At 50.3% G+C, this 24,051-nt stretch overlaps 1 protein-coding gene across 8 annotated transcripts in view; it reads left to right on the top strand.

The window, feature by feature from the left end:
• Nucleotides 1-22,945, top strand: part of Gnas (GNAS complex locus) — a 51,632-nt gene extending 28,687 nt beyond the window's left edge. For 3 of the 8 annotated variants that reach the window (XM_032904688.1, XM_032904691.1, XM_032904689.1), the window contains 11 exons: nt 9,951-10,023; nt 12,566-12,610; nt 18,125-18,179; nt 18,274-18,393; nt 19,541-19,638; nt 21,279-21,333; nt 21,431-21,504; nt 21,589-21,768; nt 21,855-21,985; nt 22,187-22,254; nt 22,423-22,945. In XM_032904688.1, coding sequence (XP_032760579.1) covers nt 9,951-10,023; nt 12,566-12,610; nt 18,125-18,179; nt 18,274-18,393; nt 19,541-19,638; nt 21,279-21,333; nt 21,431-21,504; nt 21,589-21,768; nt 21,855-21,985; nt 22,187-22,254; nt 22,423-22,569 — 1,046 coding nt within the window. In that variant the 3' untranslated portion in view covers nt 22,570-22,945. Of the gene's footprint in view, nt 1-5,789; nt 6,172-9,950; nt 10,024-12,565; nt 12,611-17,857; nt 17,861-18,121; nt 18,180-18,273; nt 18,394-19,540; nt 19,639-21,278; nt 21,334-21,430; nt 21,505-21,588; nt 21,769-21,854; nt 21,986-22,186; nt 22,255-22,422 lie in introns of those variants that run through there. The other 5 variants (XM_032904695.1, XM_032904693.1, XM_032904690.1 and 2 more) reach the window with 5 other exon arrangements.
• The last annotated feature ends 1,106 nt before the right edge of the window (nt 22,946-24,051 follow it).

Raw genomic sequence — 24,051 nt, 5'->3', positions numbered from 1 at the left:
ACTTAGTTCATTTTTCAGTAGTTGACTTAGAACTTATGAAACGACATTTAAATATCATGCCTAGTATAGAATGCATGTACAGAGTTTCTTCGTAGTTGAAATGCTAACTGGTGGATATGACATGAAAAAAAATGTCATGAGTGGCCATGACATCGGATACTTAAAAGCCTTCCAGTTCTAAGTATTAAAGCCTTCTTATGGAGATTAGCCAGGACTAGAGGAGCTTCTTACAATAACCTGCTTTCACTTCCAATATGGCCAAAGCTGCAAGTAACGTTTATCTGCAGCAACAGTTTCAGTCATCTGGCTAATTAAAGTGCAGAGTGTGCTTTGAAGACAGGACACATCACTAAGTGCTATTACTAAAGCCTTACAGCTAGGGTTTCTGTTTCAGTAGTAGAAGGCTAGTTATTGTTTCCTGGGCTATTAAAATAATATCATAATTGTGTTATCTCTAGGCTCTTGGAAAGTAGCTTACAATGACCCCAACTAATGAAAGGGTTGGGAAAAAAACATTCTTGTCCCAAAACTCAGTGACATCATTAAGTAATAATACAATTTTGGAGATTCTAACCTATAGCAGGGTTGTCATTTCTCAAAGCAAGATGAAGCATTCTTACTCAGAGAGAAAGGCACAGAAGGGTGGAGGAGCACAAAGCTTATAAGCCCACAGAGTTCAAACCCCAAGCTTGAAGTGCACGGTCAAGCTGTATGTTAGGTGACCCAGTATTTCAGGTTAGGGATGTGTTATTTCAACTCTCTGGCTTTGGCATGAGCCAGAAAGAAGGAGCCTGTATCCTCTCTGCCAATGTATTTTATGGTCTCCCTTAGAGCTTTAAGGTTTCTGTAATGTCCGTGTGTCCCTGAATCTGATGAGGACACTTTCCACTGGAGCACTTTCTAGGGCAGCGTTCCAGGAATTATGGTAATTCATTTGCTTTCCTTTCAAAGCATAAACGTAAGTGTTTAAGGCTGTAGGGCGATCTATTAAAATCAATTGATAACCCACAAGTTCTACATCGTGAGTTCCAGCTTTGGAAGACGTTTGAAAAAGAAAGCACACACATCATGGCTTTCAGGGCTCAGGCAGGCTGATGCTAGGCCGAAACCATAGATGGTGTCAGCTCCCCATACCAATTAAAGAAAATCTCTTCTTTCACGTTGTGTCAAGTGAAAACAAAAAACCGAAAGGACCACAAAGCAGCTCATGTTTCAGGCTCTTGGTGTCCTTTTCTTACCTGTAAACCCTCCATACCACCTGCTGCCATCTATTTACTAAGTAAATGCTTTCCTGATGGGTCCCTGGTTAAGTCATAATAAAACACAGGCAAAACTTAACAGTAAAAATTTTTTTTTAAAAAAGCCCCCACCCCAAGAATGTCTAAGTTAGGAGATGAATGAAGAGAACTCTGACAGTGTGTTACACGTTTCTAGGACAATGGTTTCAATTGTGCCTTGCCTACATGTGTCGCTGTATGCTATCGGACAGTTCACTCTTTTGAAGATCGGGGGTAATATTTCTCTAATAGGAGAAAGCAGGGAGACTCTTCTTACACTTGGTGGTTATTGTGGAGGCAAGGAGGTTGTGTTGGCTACTGTTAACTCCTTACCTTTTAAATACAATGTATCTGTGCTTCGGCACACTGGAGCAGGAAGGAAGAGGCTTGTGAACAACTGGAGCGGAACCGAAATTTCTGGCCAGGTCCTCTGTCTTCTAAGTCTTTAATTTCACAAATGACAGATGAATCAAATTCAATCAAGTTTTTGTTGACTGTGTGAAGATGTAAAAGGTAGCCCCTGTCTTCAGGCCATCACAGCAGAGCAGACTGAGGGCTGGGAACTCAAGTGTCATTCAAGCACAGCTGGGCCAGTTAAATGTTTCTTCTCATCCACTCTGGCTAGGCTTTAAACAAAAAAGGATAATCAACCCGAGGCAGTAGTTGCTTTGAGTTTTTTGTATTTTTTTAAGTGTGTGTTGAGAGACCATAACCAGCCGTGGATAAGAAGTAACTTTTGAGGACACAGAGAAAGTCCGAGACAGAGTAAACGGCAGCAAAGGCCCATTTGACAAGTTTTAGCTTCCTGCTCTTAATTCCAAGACATCCTGGGTTGCTTTCAATCGCTTTCTGTTGCTCTTTCAGATCCGTTTGTTTTTTTTAAGAGTAGAATGGAGGTACAGCTATAGCAGCAAGGACCAAGCAAAACAGTGCATTGTAGCGTTATGTGGCACACCCTTTCTGATTTTTGAGGTGGTAAGCTTGAGGGAAGGAGTACCCGAGAACTGTTTGAATGTCTTCCTACTTTCACAGATACAGCTGTCCAAAATAACTTATTCGAAGTCGCTCACCCTGTCTCCTTCGGGCCCCTGGGTGTGTTTGCATTCAGAGTCCACCTTCCTATTTCCTTCTCCCCAGCATCCTAAGTTTTGCGAACTGGGTTTAAAAGTGAAAGGAAGGCTACGTTGGAAGAGAGTTTATGATTACTCGGCAGATCTGGGTTTGCTGGCGCCTGCCTTGTCCCATTCAGGGAAGGCGCCATGTATTAGTCTGACCCTTGGCTCTGTCCACCTGGGCACAAGGTGTTTGTGGGCCAGTTATTGAATGAATGAATGAATTGTATCCAAGTAGACCCCGGTGGCAGACCCTCAAGTCTACCCGAGGAAGGTGGTTCAAAACGGAAAGTCCTCGCCCTTTGACTTAGCTCCAGTGCTCTCTCTCTACCATGTCCTAGTGTGGAGGCCAAGGAGTGGGTCAGGGCACTCGTGAGGTTTGAGATAATTCTCCAAAAAGTTCGTGTTCGGTAAAATACTTTTCCCCTTTTATTCTAGAGCCCCGCGTGGCGCCCGAGCCGGGCCACCACCTCTCCCACCTAGAAGGACTCCGGGTGCACCACCGCCATCCACCACCGCCATGGCTCTTCTCTCGGCTGTCGCCTTGCCTGCACAGTGCTGCCTGCTTTCTTCTATCCATGGTAGTCGGGTATACATAATACTGCTTGTGAGGAGATCCGAACCCCCATATGGGGCATAGCGACTAATTAGCTCGCCGCCAACCACCTCTACGGGCACGCGCCGCAGGGTGGGAGGGGTGTGCCGCCGTCCCCGCGTGCGCTATCTGGGAAGCTGAGGTAAGAAGGCGCACATGGGTAAGCGTCGTTGTCGTCGTCGCATACTTTCCACGCTGCCCAGGGCTACACCACTACACGGAAAACTGGGAGGCAGGTCTAGGAGGCGGGGTCGGGTGCCCACCGTCTTGGGCGCGCCCGTACCCCTCAGTAGATTGATCCCTGCGCCCCCTACCCACACTAGAGGTGCCCGCGCATCGGCCCTCACCCCCCGCCTACGGCGCAGCCCATTTGGGCACGTCCTCGGTGGGCCGATTTTTCGCGCTTCCCCTTCGCTTTATAGGGGCCATTGCTATGGGTCGGTCCTCTGAAGAGGTTGGGGCGTCATCAGGCTGGTTAGAAAAACCCGCTCCGCGGCGGGGACACTCAGTTGCGTCGGCACCGCGGAGCGGGCTGCTTCAAGTGGCTGGTACCAGCGGCGCTCGCTAGCTCCCGGCTCTCGGGCTCGGGGCTGCAGCACCGGCTGGAGCGAACCCTTGTCCCAGCGCTTGGCGGCGGCAGGCAGACGGGCAGGCAGGCGCTGCCTTGCGTGTGAGTGCGCCTCACTCACATGTAAGTCCGGGAGCGTGGGGTCTTCCCGCCCAAGTGCGAGGTGCCCGACGCGGGCAAGAGCACCGGGCAAGAGCCGGGATAGGGCAGAGGCGCCTGGCGCCGCTGCCCTGCCTCGCGCCTCCCAGGCTCCCTCCAATTTTCTCTCTTTTCTCTTTTCTCTTCTCCATTGGCGTCCCCAAGAGCTAACCCAAGGAGCACCTAAGGGTAATAGCAAACTCTTGTCATCTACACCTTTACACTTTCCTTTCTCTCGTGTTGTTATTATTTTTTGTCTTTTCTATACTCCTTTTCCGCTCTTTTTGAGTTGTTGGGCATTTCTTATTTCTTGCTTGCTTTTTGGTTTCTTGCTGTTGTTGGGTGCTTTTATGGTTTGTTCTCGCTTTTTTTCTTTGCTCATCCTTTTTGACGCTAACTCTTAGGCAGCCAGCCCATCAGCCCCCTACGAAGCCCGGGAAGCCTCACTTGGTGACCCCAAGACAGCACAGCGGAGACTTCAGCCAAGCCCCCCGACACGGGGCGCACAGGAGCCGGGAAGCCCGAGGCCGGGGGCAAGCAGACCGCCCGAGCCAGGCGCGAGCCAAGCACCCCGAGGTGGCCGGGGCACCATGCTGAAGATGGCCATGAAGCTCAAAGCCCGAGCGGCCGAGAGCGAGAGGAAGACAGCCGCGGCTGCCGCCGAAGTGGCTGCCGAAGCTGCCGTGGCGGCTGCGGCTCTGGCAGAACCGTTCGTTTCGCAGAAGAACGGGGACCCGGCGAAGCCCCCGAAGTCCGTCAAGGTCCTCGTGAACGCAGGGCGCGATGTGCCGCCCGCAAAGTTGCTGACCGACAAAGAGCGCAAGAAGATGGAGAAGAAGCTGCTGGAGCAGAGGAGGAAGGAGGAGAAGAAGAGAGAGAAAGAGAGGAAGAAGTTACTGAAGATGATGAAGAAGAAGAAGAAGAATGTGCCAGAACCACAGGCAGAAGCCCGAGGCCCCAAGGGCGCCGCCGCCACCGCCGCAGGCGAAGACGAGGGCGCCGCGGAGGGCGCCGCCGGGCTCGGAGAGGGCGCCGCCACCGGGGGCACGAATAGGGCCTGGGCCGAATGGGACAATGACACTGATGATGATGATGACTACTATGCGCCTCCCCACGTGGGGGGCGTCGTGTGGCGGCCCGGGCCTGCCAAGGCAGGCGCACTCAGCGCGCACATGCCCCTCGTGGTGTTCCTGGTGTTCTCTGTGCGCAGCCCCTCCTGGGTGCTCAACTTCCTGCTACAGCGTCGCACGGAGCAGGGCCGTGGCTGTGGCTTCGTGTTCGGGGCGACCTGCTGCTTCAGAGTGTTCCTGGGCTGCGCCTTCTTCTCCTTCCTGAGTGGTCGCGCCAAGCGCAGAGGCCGTGGGCGCTCCCGGGCCAGGGGCACCGGGCGCCGGGGGCGCGACGAGCGGCTCATCTAGTCAGCCCCCCACCCCTCCACCACCACCATCTACATCGCCATCGACCACCACCATCAACACCAACACCACATCCACCACCACCTTCCACCTCCACCACCATTGCTGTGTAGTGTGGATCTTTATTAAGTGCTTGTGTGTGGACACATCACATTTTCCTTTTCGGTTGCTCTGTACTTTGCTTAGTGCTTTCCTTGCTTTTCTCCAAGCTCCCTGCTATCTGGCTCTCTCAGTGTCTCTCTCTCCCTTGCTCTCTCTCTCTCTCTCTCCTTTTCGAAATTTTCCTAAGTCCGGGCCCGCACTCCCTCCCTTTCCGCCCACCCCGGCCCCTTGGCGGCGCCTGCCCGCCCTGCTGCTGCAGGAGGAGGGGGATCGGGGGCCGCCCGGCCGGGGGGTGGAGCGCTGGCATCGTGTGAGGGGTCGTCACCACCGCGGGGCCGCCCCCTCTCCCCCCGCCGTACGGCCAGGCCCCGGCCCCGAAGTGCGGGTGGGGCGAGGGGGCGACCTCTCCGTGGAGCCGGCCTGGGCTGGACGTGGGTGCTGGGACCCCTGCCCGGCCTCCGGGCACCGCCTCCCGGCGCCCGCGCCCGCCCTCCCAGCCGCGGCCCTCCTCCTCCTCCTCCTCTTCCCACCCCCCTCGCCGCCGTCGCCTCCGCCTCCCCCCGCTCCCCCGCCCGCCGCGGCGCTTTTGGGTCGGGGCGGCGGGCCCGGGCCGAGGCAATAAGAGCGGCGGCGGCGGCGGCGGCGGCAGCAGCTCCCGCGGCTCCTGCTCTGCTCCGCCTCGGCCCCGGAGCGAGGGGCGGAGAGCCGCGCGCTTGCCTTAGTCCGAGCCGCCACCCTCCCCGCGTTCCCCCTTTCCCTGGCCCGCCCGAGGCCGCCCGCCCCGTCCCCGCCGCCCCGCAGCCCGGCCGCGCCCCTGCCGCCGCCATGGGCTGCCTCGGCAACAGTAAGACCGAGGACCAGCGCAACGAGGAGAAGGCGCAGCGCGAGGCCAACAAAAAGATCGAGAAGCAGCTGCAGAAGGACAAGCAGGTCTACCGGGCCACGCACCGCCTGCTGCTGCTGGGTAAGGGCGGCCCGGGGAGCGGGCCCGGCCCAGGAGCGCCGCGGGGTGCCCCGCAAGGCCGCGCGCGCGCCGAGCCCCCCCTCCCGGCGCTCTGGCGCTTGCTCCCAGGCCCTCTGGCCCGCTGGGCCGCGCGCGTGCAGGGGGCGAGGCCGTCAAGGGGACCCCCGGGCGGAATTCGGCCGGGCGGGGGCTGCAAACTGGGCGTGGGGCCCCCTGGCTCGGTCTCGTCCCCACAGTTAGCCACACTCCCCCCCGCCCCTGGCTTGGCTTCCGCGCGAGGCCTACTTAGTGCCAGGGGCCAGGGTGCGTGTCGGGAGGGGGAGGGGAGGCTCACAGGGCCCCTCGGACTGCGACAGAGTAGGGCTAGGGACAGGAAACGGGCCGGCGGGCCCAGGGAGGGGGACCCGCCTCACTGGCGTGTGCGATTTGTTGGGAAGGGGCCCGAAGAGAGGCCAGGGCCACCAGGGGGGACTCGGGGACCTCGGCCGGGAGGCTCTGGCGAGGGAAGTAGCCGCCGGGGTGGGGGGCGGGTGACATCAGCCCCTCGGAAAGGACGGGGCGGTAAAGGTGGTGCAGAGGGGGGAGGGGGCGCGGGCAAGTCGTGGCGCCGAAGTGGGGGGGGCGGGGAGGAGGGAGCGTGGCGGACTCTGGGCGCGACTCGGGGCGATTCGGGCAGGACCGACTGACTGTGCGCGGAGCAGACGTGTCCTGAGCCAGGCCAGGCCGTGGAAGGAAGAGAAGGAGAATCAAATCGAATAAGATCAAAAAATTAAAATTAAAAAAAAAAGTACGCAAAGTGCCCAGTGAAGCCAAATGACACGTCATTTTACAGTGTGACCTTTTCCCCCCCTTCTAGACTTGCAGGCTTTTTTGAAAAGCAAAGAAGACCATTAAATGGTAGCAGCTGACCCCCCCCCAGCTGTGTCCCCTCCCGTGCAGCAAACAATTAACACACGTTTTCCTGTTACTCAGCCTCTTTGGGAGCGGAGACACAAGTGAAAAAATAAAATCCTGTCTTAAACAGACTCATAAATAAGATAAAACTGGAAAATGACATTTGTCTGTAAATGGCTTCTTGGTTTCGAAATGGCGTTTTTAAAATTTTTGTCCTTTTCAAGGTGGGAGGGGGGACTCAGCGCTCTGAGAAGACTCTGGTGTGGAAGCTGATGAAAAGACATTAATTAGTTTGGCAAGTGACATTTGGTTGTTTGGTTTTTCTTCTCCCTTTTTTTTTTCACTGCGGCTTTTCCTCCTTGGCAAAAAAGAAAAAAAGAAAGAAAAAAAGGAGGGGGGGATCCCAAACTAAAAGGGTGTCACTCCTCTTTTCTTTTAAGATCCTGGGGTGGGGGCAGCAGAAAGCACACAGGCACACATGAAAATTGTTGAAATGACCACAAAAACACCACACAACATTAATTAGAATGGAAGCTTTCCACTTCTTGGTATTTTGGCTCTCTGAATAAATTTGTGAATTCACTGGGAGCGGGGGTCACTTTTCGACAAAATAGTTAATTATCAAAAATAAAGTGTAGAAGGCTGTATTAATTCGCGGTGGCGTTTGGTTTGATCTTTTTGGATGGGGTCAAGTCTTTGTTCTCCCTGGGCCAGATTTAGTAAAGCAGAAAGTTATTAATAAGTGAAAATAATCCTGTTGGTGTTAGTGCATTTGCGATTTCAGTAATTAGGTGATATATGAGAAACTTCTAAAAGCGTAATTGTGCTGTAAAGGTCAATATTCGTATACTTTGATTTCAAAGTACACACCTGGAAACATCTAGAATCTTGTGTATGGTGCACTCTTGCTCTTGTGAGTGCTTATTTAAGTCTACTGTGATGTTAATGACACATCAAATTTCTAACACTTCTTTTTGTGTGTATGTGTTTACAGTGATTTCAAATGTCCCCACTTATATGAGACTGCAGTGCTGATCCCACCCTGCCTCCTGTGAAGTCTCTGGTCTATATGGCTGCATTGGGCCACAATTAATTGATGACCTTTGGCACAGAAATCTGTTGCCCTGGCTGTTGGCAACATTTTACATTTCTTAAAATGAAATAATTGCCCACCAAGGAAACTTAATACCCCAACCTCCTTTTCTTTAACCCATTTTAACTTCCTAGTATGTAAATTAAATCACAGAATCACAAAGCAAACAAACAAACAAAAGCCTGGCAATTATTTTGGGCCCAATTTTTTTTTATTCTCACAAACGTGGAAACTGAGGCACGGAGCTAGTTCTGTCTCTAAAAGAACAGGTGTCACAAATGTTACCATTTCTTAGAGTGGAGTCCTGAGGAACCTGATTAGCCCCCTGTGTTCCTTCATGGAAACCTCCCAATATGGCCTTTTATATTTAATTTATGAGAATTTTGCTCATTAGGGTGGTGCTTGCTTTGAAATCAATGCTGCTGTGGAAACCAATTTTAACTTTTATGGATCTTGCTTATGGCCTGGTGGAGAGGTGGAGAAATGGAGGGGTGAAGAAAAAGAGGAGGGGTGGAAAAATGGATGTGTTGGAGAAGTGGCTGGGTGGAGAATTGGGGGGCTAACTGAACGATGTGGTGGGGGGAGGAATGCGTTTCTATCTTGGCACTAAAACAGAAACAATATGGAGAAAAAGAACAAGATTTAAAAGAAATATTTAGATTTTTGTGGGAGGAGGGGGAAGCCATTCACACAGGGAATACTGGTTGCAAAAAAAAAAAAAAGAAAGAAAAAGAAGAGGTACCTTTCTCTAACTTGATGGAAATGGGGTGGGGCAGGAGGGTCCTCCAAATACTACCTTAGAAAGGAAGAAAGAAAGAAGGTGATTTAAAATGGAGACTTGTGTTCCTATTTACTTTCCTAGTTGGGAAAAGCCTAGAATCTTCCTATTCGGGACCTTCCAGGAATATTTGTGCATATAATTAAAGTCTTAATTTTTTTTTTTTTTGTTTAAATTCTTGGTACTGTTGATGTTGCATGTTGCCTGATGCTAATGAGGTCTCAAGTGTCATGTTTGATAATGAAATGTGTTTTTTATCTTTTTTTTTTTTTTTGCTTTTTTTTTTTTACTCCCCCCCCCCCTCTGCTGCTGACAGATAATTGTTGGTCTTCCATCCCCCTCTGCAACATGGTAGTTGTATCCAGAGAAAAATGTATCTTTAGAAAGATTCCTTTTGCAGAGGAAGGGAGTGGATAAGTGGATACAGTGTAGCCCTGTGGTTTTAGGGTGGACCTAAAGCATGCTACAGAGCAGCTGCATTGTGGCGTTGGGAGGAGGTGCTGCAGCGGGACGTGATTGGGGGGGGAGGCTGCAGTGTCAGGCATTGTCTGCCATTCCTGAGTATTTTAACCATAAAATGACTAACAAACAGGAAATTAGGTGGCTGCTGCGATTCTGTGTACCTTTGACCACATTTCAATACTAAGTTCACAGTTTTGACTTAAAATTTTCACCCCTCCAGTAACAATGACGTCATTCCTTCATCGCCTCATGAGTTTTAAAAAGCCCAAAGAGAAAACAAAACAACAACAACAAAACTCACAAGGAAAAAAAAAAGTTATTTAAGAACAGCAGAGCACTTAATTCTTGCTTGTTACCCTATGGTGAGATACTTCAGGTAGACGCCATGTTGGACGTGTCTGTTGTTTTTTGCTGCGTCGTCATGTGAAGGAGGTTTGCAGTTGTGTCACTGTGTGTATGTTGTGTGCTGCTTCTGCTGCTTTCCAAGGCCATCATCCAGGTGTTGTGTGACAAGCCTGTTTCTTAACCCAAGCCCTCACTTTCCTTTCTCAGGTGCTGGAGAGTCTGGCAAAAGCACCATTGTGAAGCAGATGAGGATCCTACATGTTAATGGGTTTAACGGAGAGTAAGTGTCAAATCTGTGCAGGGCACTGAGCAGGACGGGCCATACCTGGCCTGTAGGAGACAGGACTTTTGAAGGAGTGTGTACTAACCTCTAGAAAGCACAGCTGCTAATTGCTACTAATCATTTTTTTCTAATTTGCATATTAGACAGCCCAAGAAAGAGCTGATGGGTGCACCCCCACACCCTTCTCAACCTTTGGGGACAACACATAGGAATAAGAGTAAAAGCACCGGTGTCCACCCAAAGCGGCCCCTCGCGCTGGAAAATGGTGCCTGGTTGCAGAGGACAGTGAACAGCACTTGGCCGGGTGACAGCGTCTCTGAGGCCAGGTCCTCTGCCGCAGCCTCGTCTGCTGCAGTGCGACTCCAACATGGCTGATGGGCCTTGGCCACTCCTTGGCCAGCCAGAGCTGGCCAACACAGGAGGTTCCCACCCACCACCCTGCAGGTTTCACTGGAGTCAACTGGTGTAGGGTTTTATACTCTCTCGGGGAAAATATCTTTTCAGTTACATCTTCACTTAAAAGTCGGAATCCACAACCCTTGCCGACAAGCTTCAAGCTCCCTGCTTCAGAATTAAAGAATTAACACGATAGGCAGATACTTCTTTCTCTAATTAAAAAAAAAAAAATCAGCACTCCTACCTGAACAGTTGAAAATGAGGTGTGAAAATGGTGGGAAGACAGGGACTTAGCTACTTCTGGCCAATCCGGGTGCTGTTTTGCCTTTGAAATGACCTTCCTGGTTTAAGACAATATGGCGGCAAGGCAATACCACAGTGACAGTAAAGGTTTTTCTTAAAACGAGACAGATAACGTGGCAAAGATGGGGTCCTGCCTTCCATGAAGAATGCGAACTGAGGAAATACTGAGGAAATAGTCAATAAATAGGGAGTTTGCCTTTTCGGTACCCATTGTTCTTGGGACTGATACAAGACAGCAGGGCTGAGGGACTTACCTAACGGGGACCAGCGTCTGTCCCCTACCATGTATTAAGTGCTAGAGAAACAAATCGAACAGTACCTTTCAGGGTACTGACGCAAGTTCATTTTCATGGAAACTTCTAGAATTTGTTAGATCAACTAACCAGGTTTAAAAAAGAAAAAGATGACGTCACCCGTGCCAAAGCTTTGTGCTCGTGTGCTCCTTAAGTCGCAGCCCAAAACTCAAAGGTTAGTTAATATGCAGAAGGGGTGGGGGGCTAGCTCCCTGACTTCAGGATTGATTCAGTTACTGCTTTGTAACTGTAATCTATTAAATAATCCTGTCGCCTATGAGACACCAATTCTGAAATTACCGATTCCTGATCTATGCCTCTCTCAAAAAGCCTAAGCAACGAGATTGGCACCTGTCAGTCAACAAAAAGACACCCTCCCCCCAGAGATGCCCTGCCCTAGGTGTGAGGGACTCTTCAATATGAGGCTAGTTAAGCAAAAATAAACGTGGCCGTGCGCCACAAACTATCTCTTCAAAAATGTCTGGAGAAAGCCGGACAAGGCTAGTAGCGCTGTTTTTAAGAAGTGCAGCAGCCATTGTTTAGCCTGATGGAATCGGTGTCCTCCCTGAAGTTTAATTACTTCACAGATTTCCCTAAGTTCTTACTCTTTTTTATATCTGTCCTCCCTGAGTGTTAGTGCGGTGGAGGGTTCTAAACCAGAACTTCTCATTTCTATTTTCTCCCTGAAAAGAGGAAGAAGCCTTCCTAGCTTGCCTTCTTTGTGGATCTCAGAGAAGTTAAATTTAGCCTGTGAAAGTGATATTTGGGACCTCCATGGGGGGCTGGATTCCTTATTTTGACCCCATCCAATGACGGCTCTCTCACTGTGGTATAGCAGTAAGCGCGGGTCCGTCTTGACCAGAAAGGCTCAGCACCGTGCTCTGTTCTTGGACAGAGAACTAATTAAATATGCCCTAACTGTCCATGGCCTGCCTACCACTAAATTTTCCAAGAGTATAACATAATATTTATTTGACCTTCAGAAATACAGAGGGCAAAAGTAGATTTTTTTTTCCCAGCTCAGAGCTAACTTCCTGAAGTTTAATGCCAGGGGGGAAAAATTAATATTGGTTGAGCTAATCGATCTCAAAGCTGAGTGTCACTGGCCCTGTACGCAGCCCCTACCACCACAGAAAGGTTAATTCATTTTGTACCAAGAAGTGAGGAATAGGAACGTCCCATCTGTGCTTCCGTGGGCATGGATTGGACACAGAGAGGATTCTGACGTGCCCCACCCTCAGGAGTTAAGTCTGTGCCTCTGCTCCCTGGAGCTTGTGCATTTAGGGAAGGCAGAGGAAAACAATTACCCGTCCCTCCTGTCTCCAGCCTGAGTCTCCTGAGGGCCCTGCTAATGCAGGAAGAAAGGTATGGAGTCTCAGTAGACAGCCCCATTTAGCCAGAAAGTCGACCTAAGAGTGAACCGGGAGGATGGTACGCAGGACTGTCAGGTTTTCCTACCTGGCTGTTGGAGGTACAGAGACTGTGTGGGTTTTGTATGACATTGCAGTGCCTTGCAGATAGGTGAGCTTTCAATCTCTCTTTAAAAGGGGCGGCGAAGAGGACCCGCAGGCTGCAAGGAGCAACAGCGATGGGTAGGCACATTCAAAACCAGAAAACTCCTAACCAAGCAGGGCAAACGAGAAGATCTTAGTGGGGAAACTGAGGACACACACTGGGGACAAAGCAGAGATCACCTCAGGGCCATCAGCCATCTCTCTCGGTGTGCATTTGCAAATGACGTGTCAACAAGTAAAGTGCAAAACAGAAAATGTGTTTGGCTCAAAGAATAACTAGACACAGCTGGGGGAAAGTTGGCCATTTTAAGATTTTGAGAATTGATGCTTTCCCATATGATCTTTATTTCCCCCAGTTCTCCATTTAAACCAACGACTTGCCTTTCAAAACTACTAAATTCCGCCCATACGACGGTCAGTCTGACTTTAAATTTTCAGACCCATTTGGAAAAAAAAAATCATCTTAATTTACTTCCTCAATTAAAAAATATGCAATTGACGATTAGCTGTCTTAATAACCTCTGGCCTCAGAAATTATTTAAAAAAAAATATTTAACTGTTAATGCGAGGCACTTTACGTTAGCCAACGAACGAGAGCATTTGTGACGGCACCCCACTCATCCCCATTGTTTGTTATTTTGCTTTCTCATCCCCACAACCATCTCATGCCTGCACACACACGCACACGCATGCCAGGCGTCCATCCAGCTCCATTTGCTCACGAGCATGCAGGATGGAGGGGGCTGTTCCTCATGTCAATTCATAGAGCAGCTTCCAGCCTAGAACATGGAGGAGGAATGGCTTCTGAGACCGGGCACGGGCGGGTCAAAGGATCTGGGGGTCGGGAACAAAGTGACTGACACTTGTTTGTTCATCTGTTTCTTTTAGAGTCTATTACCCCCACTAGATGATGGCTACAGTCCTCCATCTTCGCTATGTCCTACCCCAGTTATCCCATTTTGCATGCTGGAATTGCCCGGTCTTAGGAAACTACTAATAAGAATACTATTCTGTTGTCTGGGTGGGGGGGAGGGGGGATGGGTCCCTAACCTATTACCTAACCTTTAGGCGTTAAGTAAAAACAGAAAGATGGGATGAAGTCTTTAATTGGCAACAGTGTAGTAGAACAGCACTCAGAAAACGCATCGATATCTTGATAATCCGCTGTACCAAAAGTTGGCATCTGAGAAGTGTGGCAAGCCCCTACTGAGAGAGCCTCCTATATAATGTGTGCTGTGCTAAGCCCTTCAACCCTACTAATACCTGCACGTTTTTCTTCCTATGACTCTACAAGTAAAAATAAGTATTAACACTCCTGATAAATAAAACTCTCTGCATGTCTCAGCAATCCCTGTATCTTGCGTCTGTCTTCTGTCTGCTCTTTTGTCTGTCTTTTCCTACAAGCACAAAGACCAGGGTATAGAGGTGGAGGATGGGTACCAACCACACAGCCTTCCCCTGCCACTTAACAGGAGAGGGGGGGGCAGGACCTACTAAAAAATAAAAAAAATGCTAACCCCACTAATCTGCCTTACACTTTTGGGGTGGGGAGGGGGAGCAGCATCCTATAGATACCGCCCGCCCCAACTTTCCAGTCAGCCAGAATCCCGGAACTGGCACATGCCTTGCCTCTGTCAAGTGGCTTAGAGACATCTAAGGAATTTTCTCCGAATTTCACAATCAACGTTAAATTCATTAAGCAGTATTACAAATGAGGGTGAACCCGCCGGGCCCCCAGCACGATGGCTTCATCTGCATAGTAATCTCCTCAATGGAGGTTTGTTTTAGTACTACACACCCGAATTAGATTTCAGATTTTCTATTTTAGCTGTTTTATACTGGATACACTCCCACACCTATTCACATACGTAGATGAATGCCGAACACGTTCTCAGAATATCTGTATTTTAAGACTGGAAGCTTTCCAATTACCATACTACTACTTAGAGCGAAATATCAAACTGAATGAAGACTCTTCCCTGGGGAAATGCTTCCTTCTACCTGTATGCCGAGTGGAGTAGTTAATACCCAACTAGCCTCATTTTTCTGTTCTGGGGCCTTAAAATCAGAAATCTGGGCCTTGGTTCCAATGGCAGGAAGCCATATTTTAAAAAAGGGCGGGGGGAGGGGTAGATTTGTCCCAGGGCAGGATAGGGGAGGCTCCTCTGTGAAATCTACATTGGAGGGTTGAGGGCCTCAAACACATGCTTCTAGTCTCTGACATCTCTATAACCAGTCCCAGAGGCTAACACCAACTCAGGAATGCAGGACTTCAGAACTGAGCTTCACAGTGCGCCGCCCCTCCCCCACCCTAACAGAACCAGTCCCTCTGAGGGGTGGGCACACCATGTCTCTAAACACTGGGTGGTGCCTAAAGCTTTCAGAGCCTGAGGGCCCCAAGCAGCTCTCAGGTGTGTACAACTCCCACACCCCTAGTGCTCACCCCAGCCCTAGGACAGCCCCTCCTGCCTGCAGCCATGGTGGGGGGGGGGGTTGGTTCCCTCTTGTCTCCTTTTCCTGCTCTGGGCGGTGGGTTTGCTTTAATTACAAATATGGAGTGAGAGGCAGCTTGCCCTCTTCCTGTGGGGGTTGGGCTCTGATTTCCCACTGTCGTGGCCTTGTCAAAATCCTGGTAGCCGGAGCTCTCAGCCCCTCCCTCCTATTGTTGAGAACACCCCCAACCTCTAAATCTTGCAGGCCCTCACCTAAGAGATGGCCCCCCAAGGAAAGTATATCGTGAGATCATTCAGAACACAGACCACTCCCCAAATACATAAAGAGCCTGTGTGGAAAGAGAGCCCCATTCAGATATCAGCGATTATAAGTCTTCATGAAAGAATGGGTTCTTTGGGTGTGGCCCTATTGGTGGGCATGCACATGACTCCTGTATCCCCACTCTACTGGCTGGCGTGCACGTGACCCCAGACTCTCACCCCTTAGGGTTAGGGTTGCACATGACCCCAGACTCTCACCCCTTAGGGTTAGGGTTGCACATGACCCCAGACTCTCACCCCTTAGGGTTAGGGTTGCACATGACCCCAGACTTCCACCCCTTAGGGTTAGGGTTGCACATAACCCCAGACTCCCACCCCATTTGCAGGCATGCACATGACACCCCCCAGACCCCCCACTCTATTGGTGGGTAACCCCAGATTCCCACTCTGTTGATGGTTATGCATAGGACCCCAGATCCCCACTCTATTGGTGGGTACCCCAGACACCCCCAGGTTACCACTATTGGTGGGCACCCCCAGTCCCCATCCCTTTGGGTATCCACATGCTCCCCCATACCCCCACTCTATTGGTGGGTATCTACATGTCCCCCCAGACCCCCACTCTATTGGTGGGTATCCACATGCCCCCCCATACCCCCCACTCTCTTAGTGGGTATCTACATGTCCCCCCCCAGACCCCCACTCATTGGTGGGTATCCACATGCCCCTCAGACCCCCACTCTGTTGGTGGGTATCCACATGCCCCCCAGACCCCCACTCTATTGGTGGGTATCCACACGCCCCCAAATCCCCCCACTCTCTTAGTGGGTATCCACATGTCCCCCCAGCCCCCCCCTCTCTTAGTGGGTATCCACATGCCCCCCCAGACCCCCACTCTATTGGTGGGCATCCACATGCCCCCAATCCCCCCCACTCTCTTAGTGGGCATCCACATGCCCCCCAGACCCCCACTCTTGACAGATATCCACATGCCCCCCAGACCCCCACTCTTGACAGATATCCACATGCTCCCCCAGACCCCCCACTCTATTGGTGGGCATCCACATGCCCCCCAGATCACCACCTCTCTTGGGGGTATCCCATGCCCCCAGACCCCCACTCTCTTAGTGGGTATCTACATGTCCCCCCAGACCTCCCCTCATTGGTGGGCATCCACATACCCCCCAGATCCCCACTCTCTTAGGGGTATCCACATGCCCCCAGACCCCCACTCTGTTGGTGGGCATCCCACATGGCCCCCAGACCCCCACTCTGTTGGTGGGTATCCACATGCCCCCCAGACCCCCACTCTCTTAGTGGGTATCTACATGCTCCCCAGACCCCCACTCTATTGGTGGGTATCCACATGCCCCTCCCCCCAGACCCCCACTCTCTTAGTGGGCATCTACATGCTCCCCCAGACCCCCACTCTATTGATGGGTATCCACATGCCCCCCAGAACCCCATTCTTGACAGATATCCACATGCTCCCCAAGTCCCCAGTCTATTGGTGGGTATGCATAGGTACCATAGATCCCCACTCTTGGCTGATATCCACATGATTCCCCCCAGACCCCCACCCCATTGGCAGGTATGCACATAACCCAAGATCTCTACACCTCTGGCAGACAGGCACATGGCCCCCAGAGGCCCTCTCCACCTGAGGGCCTCTCCACCTTCTTCACTCTAGTAGCTGCTGGCCCCCATCTTACAACTCACTCTACCAACTCACTCTACTAATTTTCTACCCTGTTCCATGGGGGGTGTGATTTAACTCTCTCCACTTTGTGACTTCAGTCGTAAATGTCAGCAAAAGCACCTGTGTCCTGTCCTTGTCACTGCCACCCCAGTCCTCTGCCTCAGTTTCCTTATCAGGGTTAAGTTCCTCTGGTTCCTGTTCTGTGCCACCAGGCCTCACGCTGAAGGGGCCATGCATGCTGGTCTTCTGACCCCCACTAACCATGCAGAAGACCAGGCCCAGACAAGAGGTCTGCTCCAAGCAAGGGGCGGGGCTTGGCCGGTCCCCTAAATATGAGCTCACAGTTCTCTATGGCTGTGTTTAGCCTATAGGCTGTCTCCTAAAAGAGACAGCATTTTGAACCACTGTAATCTCCATGAATTAGCATTCCTTCTGGGGGATACCACCCACCCCCATAACCAGAAGATGTGGCCTGTGGCCTGAGGGATTGGTGACTCCTACTGCATACAAACGTCCCAGGAAGGCCATGTCACATAGGTTATCCCGAAGGCTGGTTAAAACGAGCAAAGGGAACATCTACACAGCTCCTCCCCCGGTATACATGAACCCCACGCCCACCAACAGTATGGGGATCAGGACTCCTAGCCACAGCTGGGGGCCCGTGCAAGGGTGCCGTGAGCCACAGTACCCCAAACAACATCTCCTCGTGCCAGATTCGTAGATTAAATGATAAGGTCTACAAATAAATACGGGAATGGAAACCCTAACATCAATAATAAACACCTGTCACCTCTGACCCTCACAACCTACTGTATCCCAAGTCCAGCATGCCCTAACCCTACCTCCAGCACAACCCTCAGTCTGCTAATCAAGTAAGAACCCTGAGGAAGCAGCAGGGTGTGGTTGGAACAGCAGGTAGACCAGGTGCAATTTCTGGTACAGTTGATCAAGATCTCGATGCCTTGTCTCTAATCCAGGCTCATCAGGCCTGTCCTCAGGACCTGCTTGGGGAATTACAATTTCACTTTAATTTGGACATCTCCAATCTACAGATCCAGCCCACAATTCCTCGGAGAACAGAATACTATGCTTTTTAGTTGATGTGTCTCAATGAAGATAACACCCTGGTGGGCAGGATGCAATATGATTTTCTTCTCTTTTTTTCCAATTCCACTGTAGTGAGAAGGCCACCAAAGTGCAGGACATCAAAAACAACCTGAAGGAGGCCATTGAAGTATGTGCCTAGCCTCTTGCTCTTCTCTTTTAGCAACCCCTTCTTCCCGTGGTGCTGCCCCACCCCTGACCGCTTTGCTATAAACCCTTTTCAGACCATTGTGGCCGCCATGAGCAACCTGGTGCCCCCCGTGGAGCTGGCCAACCCTGAGAACCAGTTCAGAGTGGACTACATTCTGAGCGTGATGAACGTGCCAAACTTTGACTTCCCACCTGTAAGCTGGTTTCCCTGCCCTTCACCCGAGTCCCAAGGGGAACACAAGGGCCAGGCTCACACCCGCTGTGGGAGTGCCCAAGACTAAAAGATGATAAAGACACGGTTAGGGCTCCGTCCAGGATGGATGAGCAAACTTCCATCTACTCTAGACCTCAGCTTACTCCTCCATTCACCAGATAGTAAATTTTTATGGGGGAAAGGTCCTGACCTGAAGCAAACTCAGGTATTCCACTCATACACACGAGGACAGACAAAACCACATGTTCCTAATTGCCTGGTTAATCCGGCCTAGTGCAAATACGCGCCTTCCAATGTTCTGATCTAAACGTAAATTATGAGATGGGACGTTACAAGAAATAAAATGTTCTCATCAGCTCTTTGCCTGGGAGCCTGACCCTCTTGACAAGGGTCTCTTGGCCTTCTAAAAGCTATTTTTAGAGAGGGTAGAACTTGCCCTGTGCCAAGCATGTACATTTTTAACCCCTCATGGGGGAGAAAGGATTTTAAGGCCGGAAGAAGAGACTTGTCTAAAGTCATTGCTGCCTCTTGTTAGGCTTCTGTGGAGTTTGTATATTTTAGATGGGCTTTGGCTACAAACTTATGAGAAAAAATAGTACAAGCAGGTACACTTAAAAACAAAAACAATAGCTATTGATTTAAAAAAAAAAACAAAAACCCAAAACTCAAACAGGGAGACAGCATGGACGCCATAGTCATCCGACCTCCCATGACTGTGTCTCTTAGAGACAAAATGGCAGCCTACCCACAATGCATCTGATGTCATTAATATCTGCTACTCTGATATCTGGACAGTATTCTAGCCTCAGCCCATGTCCCTACCACAGGATAATACATATTCTTCCCGTACACATACTTCTGTGGGGAAAGTTTACCTCAGTTTGTTTGCCCCCACCCCCACAAGAATAACAGTAGTTACCCGAGATGAAAACACGCTAATTAATTATACAGATTCCTGGGTGTTTAGCAGGGCTAAAGGCTCTTTCCAAGTGTCCATTTCACACAGGGACCTGCTCACACTCGGACTCACACAGTGAATGATGGCCCTAGAGTTCCAGGGGCGGGGTCCCCGACTGGTGTGCACACCCGCCTTTCAGCCAACGTTTTCCCTGGGTTCTCTCTTTCAGGAATTCTATGAGCATGCCAAGGCTCTGTGGGAGGATGAGGGAGTTCGTGCCTGCTACGAGCGCTCCAACGAGTACCAGCTGATCGACTGTGCCCAGTAGTAAGTAGCTGCTCGCTCCCTTGCTCTCCCCACCACCCCCCACTTCACTGTAATAAAGTGGTGTAACTCACTGAAATGACCTCTAAGCATTTAGGGGTACACACAATACAGCAAGCACATGCTATCCCTCCCCCTCCACTCCCCCATACAAAATTCACAGAGACTTTTTATTGACCAGTGCCTTATAAGGTACTTGAGCTTCATGTCCCCCACTCTCCCACAGGGACTTGTTGCTACATATATAGCCATGTCATGATTTAATACACAAAGTTGTATATTCTTTCAAGGAACTGAAAGGCCATCCCCACAGGCCCCAACCCCCAACTCCCCCCGGCTCCAGCAAAGTTCCTGATTTTTCTCAAAAGTTTGTACTAAAAGCTGGAAGCACTAATTATAGAAACAGAAAACAAATGGAGATCCTGGAATTGTTTGTGATTTGTATTTTGGATCCAGTTCAGGAGTTAAGTACAGATACAAGGTGAGGCTTAGCTACCCGGTGGGGAATGGTTGGGGTCCTTTTCTTTAACACTGACTTAGCCAGGTTCTTGTGGACCACACCCCTTTAAAGACTTCATGTTGTTGTTGAGAGCTGTGCACTGTACTCCTGAAGCCTGAACCACATGCACCAACCCTCCGAAGTTTTAGGGAAACTTCAAGAGCGAGAAGACAACTTTAAAGTTGTGTAAGCCACCTCCCCAGCCTGAGTGCACGGTGGCCCGCTCATTTGTTTAACCGCCTTTGTGCTGGAGGGCAGGCACTGGGCCTGGGCCTGGTTCTTAAGCTGCCAGGTTTGTGTTTGTTGAGCTGCAGTTTGGCTGGCCCCACTCCAGATGTCTTCTCACAAGATTTGGTGCTAAGGATCTATTTATAGAATTGTGGTTCTGTTGCCATGGCAACATGCTGGAGGCCAGGGCGGCTGGGGAGCTATTTCTGGGCCTGTGCTGTAATGTAAGATTGATTGGACCAGTTAGTGTATCCTCTAAGCCAGACTAACTCGGAACTGGTAAAAAGGAAGGGGAAGGAGGAAAACACACACACACACACACACACACACACACACACACACACACACACAAACACACACAAACTCAGGGGCTTTCTTTAAATAGACTATGCTCCTTTGTGATTTTTCTCTCTGATTGGTCTACTTTAAAAGAGTTCCCAACCCTCTTCCCCCCTCCCAAAGCCCCCACCCTCTGAAGTAGTATTAATATTACTTTTTCACATTATATTATCCCAGTCTTGCAAAATGCAACTTTTCTTTCTTCTCCTTTTTTTAAACTAAAAGTTTGCTATCTGGACTGTTGTATTTCACAGACCCAGTAGATAGGAAGAGAACTTCATGTTTGCTTCCTGTTCAAAGTGGTGAATGCAAGAACGGCCCCTTTGTGCCCACAGCTTGTGTTGGCTCGGTTCTCAGTAATCAATGAGGCTCTTCCAAAGCAGATAGGGAGGGCTGGTTCTGCTTTGTCCTGGAACAGAGGCCTGAGCACGCTTAAGCCCACGATTGTACCTTGCTTTAGGAAAGGGATTTTTACAATTCCCTTCCATGTCAAAAGCAAGGGCTGAGCCCACCACCACTTGCCTTGCTGGGGACACACTGGGCACACACTGACCACCATGTCTCCTTTCCTTCCAAGCTTCCTGGACAAGATTGATGTGATCAAGCAGGCCGACTACGTGCCAAGTGACCAGGTATGCGTGCGCCACTGGCCTCAAGGCTGTGGGCTCCACATTGCTGGTTCTCCTTGGGGCAATTAGGGCAGACCCACTGACCCCCTCTTTATTCTAGGACCTGCTTCGCTGCCGCGTCCTGACCTCTGGAATCTTTGAGACCAAGTTCCAGGTGGACAAAGTCAACTTCCAGTAAGTGAATGGTTGTCGAGTCCCAACTATCTGGCCTGGAGAGGGAGGGATGGGCCTAGGGTAACCCAGTGTTCTCCGTTCCAGCATGTTCGATGTGGGCGGCCAGCGCGATGAACGCCGCAAGTGGATCCAGTGCTTCAATGATGTGACTGCCATCATCTTCGTGGTGGCCAGCAGCAGCTACAACATGGTCATCCGGGAGGACAACCAGACCAACCGTCTGCAGGAGGCTCTGAACCTCTTCAAGAGCATCTGGAACAACAGGTGTGTGGGGTCTCCCCGACTTGGCTCACCCTGTAGGTCAGCAGCTCTCTCTGGCCCCAGCTCTCACCCGGTCCCTCCCTCCTCAGATGGCTGCGCACCATCTCTGTGATCCTCTTCCTCAACAAGCAAGATCTGCTTGCTGAGAAGGTCCTCGCTGGGAAATCGAAGATCGAGGACTACTTTCCAGAGTTCGCTCGCTACACCACTCCTGAGGATGGTACGTTCTCTGCGCTGGTTTAGTCAGGCAGGACCTTCTTGGGCAGAAGGTGTGGCTAAGAGTCCATAGCCCCTCCCACCACGGGAAGGCCAGGGACATTTATTTCCCTCATTTTCATAGGCAGAGATCAAGAGTTTGGGGGTGACGGGTTACAATGGTGTCAGTCTAGTTAATATTTATATATATATATTTTTTTTGCAGCGACTCCCGAGCCCGGAGAGGACCCACGCGTGACCCGGGCCAAGTACTTCATCCGGGATGAGTTTCTGGTGAGTAGGACTTGTCTGTAGTCCCTTACGGGTATTCTCCAGTCAGTGGTGGATTTGGGGATTGAGCCGTCTAGGTCTTCCATTTTATTTACGATCAGTTGACTGGTCCTTCGTGGGGGCGAGGGGCTCCTGGAGAGGGTTGCTGACCAAGCCTCTCTCCACCCACAGAGAATCAGCACTGCTAGTGGAGATGGGCGTCACTACTGCTACCCTCACTTTACCTGCGCCGTGGACACTGAGAACATCCGCCGTGTCTTCAACGACTGCCGTGACATCATCCAGCGCATGCATCTTCGCCAATACGAGCTGCTCTAAGAAGGGAACGCCCAAATTTAATTCAGCCTTAAGCACAATTAATTAAGAGTGAAACGCAATCGTACAAGCAGTTGATCACCCACCATAGGGCATGATCAACACCGCAACCTTTCCCTTTTCTCCCCAGTGATTCTGAAAAACCCCCTCTTCCCTTCAGCTTGCTTAGATGTTCCAAATTTAGTAAGCTTAAGGCGGCCTACAGAAGAAAAAGAAAAAGAAAAAGGCCACAAAAGTTCCCTCTCACTTTCAGTAAGTAAAATAAAAGCAGCAACAAACAGAAATAAAGAAATAAATGAAATAAATGAAACTCAAAATGAAATAAATATTGTGTTGTGCAGCATTAAAAAATCAAAATAAAAATTAAAAATGAGCAAAATATGTTGTTGCTCTTTGATTTGCAGCGAGTTAAGTCCCGGGGTTCACGGGTGGGATTGGTCTAGGCACCAAGCGGGAGGTGGAGGACGACAGGTCCTATAAGCCGGGTGAGGAGCCTAGGGGAAGGCTGGGAGTGTGATGGGGTGGGGGTCTACTGGCAGGGTTCCTGTGGGTGGGGAAAGTGGGAGTTAATTTGGGAAACATTTGAAAGCGGTCACTTCAATCCACACCAAGATGAATTAGGTGCAGATTAATTATACATATTTAAGTTAGAGTTTTGGTTCTTGTCAAAAAGGAGGGTGGAAGGAATGGTTATATAAGAAAGTGAAAAATCCCATAAAAATATCCTGGGTGTGGGATTGGGTAAAAGAAACAGGGCTGGCTAATAAGTAAAGAGTTCTGAAGAGTCAATAAGCAAAATCATGGGGAAAGTACGTGCATCCAGTTGCTAAAGAAGAAAATGACTAATACAACATGTCACGCAATAAAACAAGCTTTCATTATTGGGCATGAGAAGGGGGACAAATGGGCACATGATTGGGCATGAAATGGGTGCCCAACATATGATTGGGTGTGAGATGGGGGCCCAACATATGATTGGGTGTGAGATGGGGGCCCAACATAAGATTGGGTGTGAGATGGGGGCCCAACATATGATTGGTGTGAGATGGGGGAACCCAACATATGATTGGTGTGAGATGAAATGGGGAGACCCAACATATGATTGGGCGTGAGATGGGGGGACCCAACATAAGATTGGGTGTGAGATGGGGGCCCAACATATGATTGGGCATGAAATGGGGGGACCCAACATATGATTGGGTGTGAGATGGGGGCCCAACATATGATTGGGCATGAGATGGGGGGACCCAACATATGATTGGGTGTGATGGGGTACATGGCCCAACATATGATTGGGCATGAGATGGGGGGCCCGACATATGATTGGGTGTGAGATGAGAAGGGGGGACCCAACATATGATTGGGTGTGAGATGGGGGCCCAACATATGATTGGGCATGAGATGGGGGGACCCAACATATGATTGGGTGTGAGATGGGGGCCCAACATATGATTGGGCATGAGATGGGGGCCCGACATATGATTG

Source organism: Rattus rattus, chromosome 5 (assembly GCF_011064425.1).
Source record: "Rattus rattus isolate New Zealand chromosome 5, Rrattus_CSIRO_v1, whole genome shotgun sequence".
Taxonomy (NCBI): Eukaryota; Metazoa; Chordata; class Mammalia; order Rodentia; family Muridae; genus Rattus; species Rattus rattus.
This window is presented reverse-complemented; position numbering and strand designations above follow the sequence as displayed.